A 6,214-nucleotide genomic window follows, 5' to 3' on the forward strand; every position below is an offset into this window, starting at 1 on the left:
CTTTCCATTTTTATACCAAGTTTGGAAAATGGGAGTCAGTTTTTTAAAGCTTCAGTGAATTTGAAATCAGTTGATGTGAAGGTTATTGTTGATACTTATGTGAATTATTATGTAACTTAAAATCAACTTTGGAGATTCCAGTTTTGCCTGCTAGTAGCTGATATTAAAATGGAAGGTGCCAGAGATTAAACCTTATTAACAGTGGCCCATCTATTAACATTATCTAATGTTCCATGTAATTACATACAGAAAGGTAACATTAGTGTTCCAATTTTAAAACTCCGTATTATTCAGTGCTATTTATCAGCTTCGAAACTCTGTTATTTCTTTGAACAAATATGCTGATTCTATCCAATTTTGCAGCTGAAAGATTTACTTCATCATTACTATCCCATTGAAATTGACCCTTATCGGACTATGGAGGACAAACTCCCTCTCATGATAGAATGGTGAGTATTGTAGCAAAGAAGATTATTCTGTTTGATGTCCCAAAACAATTTGTAGGTTGGAATTGGGGTGGGTGGTTTGGTTGCTCAGAAGGTGGGTGAATTAGCTCAGCTGACAAGAGCTCCTGACACTGATATTTTCCAGGTGGACTAAAGCCCATAACCTTCTGTCCCAGGAAAAGATTCTGAAGAATGATATTGCTCAAATAGTGAAAGAATCGGATGTTAAACTCAGGTATGAGGTTTGCATGTTAAGATACAAAATCAATTCAAAAGAGAGGTAAATTATCCAAGCATAATTACAATTATTTCTTCTTGGTTTTCAATATCCCCCAGTTATGTGAAAATGGAATTCTGCATATGGAATTATATATAAAAACTGACCCAAAGTTTTAAAGTTTAATATTGCACCTTAATTGGGCTTATTGTTTGCATGTTCTTTTTCACCCAAAGCCAATCTCTTAGCATACAGTTGTGACAACTTGATTAGAGTCAGTAATTACGGTACTAGAAACCGAGAAGAAAGAAGAAGGAAATGGGATTCAGAATGTTTTTTAGTTATAAAAGCGGAATGCCAGAAACAGTCATAATAGTATGTGTTTGAAGTTTTGGAGCTCTTCATATGCATATTTTAATAATTCTATTAATAAATGTATAATAGTCCACTTTTATTTTCCTGAGATAAAAAACTGAAAGGCCATTATGTGAAGAGGCCATTCGATTGACTGTTCTAATGGCCTCTTCATAGGATGAATGCTGGAGGCGCAAAGATAATTAAATGCATTTTTCAATGAAACGTCACATTTAGCCAAAGATTTGGGAATGGTACAGGTAATCCTTGACTTATTAATTAATAGATTTCTATCCTGCCTTTATTACTTAATAGGTAATTCAAGACAGAAAACATACCAATATGCCTCTCTCCTCCTATTTTCCCAAAACAACCACCCCATGAAAGGGATTGGGCCAGCAGTGAAATCTACTTACCTTCCCTGCCAGTTTGGAAGCACATGATTTTTCACCCTCTGTACATTCTCAGAAGGCTTTGAGCATGCACAAAGGGTTTAAAAAAGAAAATGATGGGGTCCGGGTGAGTGGGCAGAGCCTTCTGCCTATTTTTGAAAACACGATTGCCAAGATATGATGGTTGTAGATATGAGAATCATTTGTAAGTCATTTCTTCAAGTGCTGTCATAACTTTGAACAGTCACTAAACAAATGGATGGAAGTTGTAAGCCGCCCTGAGTCCTTCGGGATTGGGCGGCATAGAAGTCGAAACAAACAAACACACAAACAAACTACAGTACATTTTCCTATCCAACTTGAACTCACATGTCAAGAAAAGGATTTGTTACAATCTGTGTTTATGTGCATGGGTTTTCAGCTGGTAGAACTTTAAGCCATTGTTTAAACCATCCACCCAAAATGTACATTTAAATAATAGATTTAAATTATAAATTTGACATTTTATACTAAGCAATCAATTTATTAACTGGAACTATTGCAATTAAGGATACACGTGCTATCTAGAAAGCTATATTTGTATAAGTACAGATTTTGATGGTTTTCTATATTTTAGGAAATGCTATTTTAATTTTTAGCTAACAGTCAAAAGCTTTTGTCTTTTTCAATCTGAGATCCTTATTTTTCCAAAAAACTGGTAAGTGAGTGGACAAGGTCACTATTTACTGTTGATAATATAAAAGGGACATTTTTTTCCTGCCAGTACTTGTGTGCTTCAGGAAATCATTGCCCTTTTTGAGCTAATCTATTAGAAACATTGAGACGTTGCCGATGCCCTTTAAATATAAATGCCCACATTAGCCTAATGTCTTCTTTCTTTTCCTTCTTGCACTTAGAGATGGCTTCAACATTTTCTTTGACCAGCTGCATGAGAACAAAGTTCCCCTGTTCATCTTTTCAGCAGGTGTAGGTGATGTGCTGGAGGAAATAATTCATCAGGCCGGTGTATTCTACCCTAATGTCAATGTGGTCTCCAATTACATGGACTTCAATGAAAATGTGAGTTGAATCATCTCTTTTTTCCCCACTTCATCGCCTCTGACCTAGAAGCATTCCAAAGATTCTGCTATTTTGCCCGGATGGGAGTATCTTCAAAATGCTTCCTCTAGAATCAGAGATGATGTACAAATAACAGGCTTTGCCACAATATACATAATTTTGAATATTGCAGTTACAATTAATATCTTAGGGGTTTGGATCTAATTTTTTTAAAGAGTGGTAAAAACTTGGGTTGTGCTGTGATGAGGCTATGACTTGCCCTATATTAAAAATATTCTATGTAAAAAAGCAGAAGGATTTTTGTGAATCCATATTCTTTTCCTGTGTGAGAGGTTTGTGTATAAAATAGCATTTGCTCTTATGATTGATCACCTGCAGTCTGAAGGATCTTGGTTTATTTGTTTTCATGGAGAAGTAGAACATAGAAGTAGAAATGTATATAGTTTGAAAATATTTAAATGTTCAATCTTTGTTGTCCAAAGTAGAACATTTTTGAATAGATTAATTTATAACAGTTCATTTAGTAACAGTTTGAAGTTACTACAGCATTGAAAAAAGTGATCATGTAATCAAAAAATAAGACACTTAGCAACTGACTCATATTTATCATGATTGCAAAGTGTCTTGGTATCACATGATCACTGTCTGTAACCTTCTGCTAAGCAAAGCCAAAAGGAAAATAAGTTTTCACTTAACAACTGTGTTATTAACTTAACTGTAGTGATTCACTTAACAAGCAAGAAAGATTATAATATGGGGCAAAATTCAACTGTCTCACTTGGCAACAAATTTGGTGAAGTGATTAGAATGCAGTACTGCAGGTTACTTCTGCTTACTGCTGGCTGCGTACAATTGGCAGTTTGAAACCCACCAGGCTCAAAGTTGACTTCCATCCTTCCAAGGTTGGTAAAATGAGGACTTGTTGTTGCGGAAAATATGATAACTCTGTAAACAGCTTAGAGAGGGCTGCAAAGCATTTGAAATGAAATATACCATATTTTACAGAGTATAAGATGCACTGGAGTATAAGACACACTTAGTTTTGGGGCAGGAAAACAAGGGGAAAAAATATGCCTCTGCCTTCCAGCAATTTGCTAAATAGCAAATAACAAACAGTACAGTTGATATACAATGTTTGATGTATATTTCTCTGCATGTGGCTCTGACCCATAGAAATAGCAAATAACTGGAGAAATGTACATTATGGCAGTACAGTGATCCCTCGAGTTTCGCGTCCTCGAGCATCGCGAAAGGGCTATATCGCGAGTTTTCAACCCGGAAGTAAACTCCACCATCTGCGCATGCGTGCCTTTTTTCTATGGCCACGCATGCGCTGCTGGGCGGCTTCCCTGGGTCTTCCCCCTCTTGCCCCGGTAAGACCCCAGCGGCGGCGCGAGCAACGGCGTGGGCGGGCGGGCGGCACGCGCGGGGACACCCCAGCTCCGCTTCCCAGATGGGAAGCGGCCCCAGCAACGGCGTGGGCAGGCGGGCGGTGCGCGCGCGCTTGGGGAAACCCCAGCTCCGCTTCCCAGCTGGGAAGTGGCCCCAGCAACGCACGCGCGCTTGGGGACACCCCAGCTCCGCTTCCCAGCTGGGAAGCGGCCCCAGCAACGGCGTGGGCGGGCGAGCGGTGCGCACGCACTTGGGGAAACCCCAGCTCTGCTTCCCAGCTGGGAAGCGGTGCCAGCAACGCGTGCGCGCTTGGGAACATCCCAGCTCCGCTTCCCAGCTGGGAAGCGGCCCCAGCAACGGCGTGGGCGGGCGGTGCGCGTGCGCTTGGGGAAACCCCAGCTCCGCTTCCCAGCTGGGAAGCGGCCCCAGCAACGCGCGCGCGCTTGGGGACATCCCAGCTCTGCTTCCCAGCTGGGAAGCGGCCCCAGCAATGGCGTGGGCGGGCGGGCGGTGCGCGCACGGGGAAACCCCAGGCGCGAGCAACGGGGTGGGCGGGCGAAGGGCGGGCGGCAGTGGAAGTAAAAACACCATCTGCGCATGCGCAGATGGTGTTTTTACTTCCGCACCACTACTTCGCGAAAAATCGATTATCGCAAGGGGTCCTGGAACGGAACCCTCGCGATAATAGAGGGATCACTGTATGTTAATGCCAGAAAGCTTTTTTAAATGTAGTCACACTAACTCCTCTGAATTATTTAAATAGATCTACTTCAAATATGACTAAGTTAGGGTTTAACACAGCTGCCTTATCTTAATAGTAAAACAGGACACCGTTACATTTCAGATTATACTTTTACAGATCTTTAAAATTGATGTGGCTTTCAGGAAGTATAATTATTCTCTGGTATTTAAAAAAAGATACAGAAGCCTCTTCAGATCAAGCATTTATTTTAAAAAAGCTTCATTTTGTTGTCTAGAACGTGCCATAAGTTCACCATCACTGTTATATTCCTTTCAAGTTTAGTATCCTTGAGATTGTTCAAACTATGTTTAGAAGAGCCATTTCTAAAATATATTAAGAATACTGTTTTATGGAGATGAGCTTAATTTCCATGGAGGCTAAAGCTTGTGTTATTTTCTCAGCTTTTAGTTAAAATTAATTTTGTTTCCTATTAGATCTGGCTGCTTCAGTCCTTAGGGATGTCTTTAATTCAATATGGTTTAAGATAATAATAAAATACTTTTTTTCCCATAAGGAGCCTCTGCTGCTTTGGCTTTGAAAGCACCAGAAGTATTCTCAAGCAGTGGATTTTGGATACGAATTTTCAGTTTATTTTAAGCCTAATATTTAATCTTATAATTTGGGAGATGATCCTTAAAAGTTTGGCCAGCCTCCTATTTATCATCTTTCCAATACCAAAATTCTATAGTCTTATGGGTATGCATGTCCACAAAATGTCTTCTAAGCTGCATTTTGCAATTTTTGTGTTATAACCCCATTATGTTCGCCTTCAAAGGGTGCTCTGCAAGGTTTCAAAGATCCTCTTATCCACATCTATAACAAGAACAACACAGTCCTGAAGAACACAGAATATTTCCAGCAACTGTGCACCAGAACAAATATCTTACTGCTTGGAGATTCCATGGGTGACCTCAGTATGGCAGATGGTGTTGCTGACGTGGAGAATATCCTCCGGATTGGCTTCCTGAATGACAGAGTGAGTTGAGAGTATCTATATGGCTAAAAGAGATGTTGAAAGCCCTGCGTGGAAGCAAAATCAAGCAGCTATTCCAAGTAAAAGTTTGGGTGCCATATAAGATGGTTAGCTAGGGAGGGGTATGTCAAGTTTCACTAGAAAGTAAGAGCCGTTTTCTCTCTATCTTGGGTGCTTATTGTTGTTCCTGTCTTGTTGTCTTTTCCAATCTTACAAATAAATACGTTCTGCCTAAAGGGCGATAGTGTGAAGATAGGACAACATCAATCTTCTGTAGGTTTCTAAGCTTTAATTTTATCTAGCAGCTGACTTGAAATATTTTATTAGCAGTATAAATTAATAGGAGAAATAGCTAGATTTATTATCTAGTTGTGATTTTTTTTCATTAGAACGATCAGAGTGACACATAATGTCTGCCACCTTTTCTGTTCTTCAGAACTTTTCATCAGGTGAATTGTTACCAAAGAAAAGAAGTGGGGGATGAGAAAGAAACAAGATAATTCAAAAGCGAGGCTGGGTATTATAATATGAAGTAATTCTTCTAAATTCAATCTTGAGGTGGGAGTTTTAGCCATTTATCATTGGGTTTCTTGTAGTATTTCATACAAAGAAAATGTTCCACCATAGTATTAGTATCTG

The 6,214-nt window shown here is 39.6% G+C and overlaps 1 protein-coding gene across 7 annotated transcripts in view; it reads left to right on the forward strand.

Moving 5' to 3' along the window:
- The window catches only part of NT5C3B (5'-nucleotidase, cytosolic IIIB), a 38,884-nt gene that overhangs the window by 31,676 nt on the left and 994 nt on the right, over positions 1-6,214 (forward strand). For all 7 annotated transcript variants that reach the window (XM_070727709.1, XM_070727712.1, XM_070727710.1 and 4 more), the window contains 4 exons: positions 364-449; positions 592-681; positions 2,306-2,468; positions 5,378-5,578. In XM_070727709.1, coding sequence (XP_070583810.1) covers positions 364-449; positions 592-681; positions 2,306-2,468; positions 5,378-5,578 — 540 coding nt within the window. The remainder of the gene's footprint in view (positions 1-363; positions 450-591; positions 682-2,305; positions 2,469-5,377; positions 5,579-6,214) is intronic.

The sequence above is a fragment of the Erythrolamprus reginae genome, chromosome Z (assembly GCF_031021105.1).
Source record: "Erythrolamprus reginae isolate rEryReg1 chromosome Z, rEryReg1.hap1, whole genome shotgun sequence".
In the NCBI taxonomy this organism is placed as follows: Eukaryota; Metazoa; Chordata; class Lepidosauria; order Squamata; family Dipsadidae; genus Erythrolamprus; species Erythrolamprus reginae.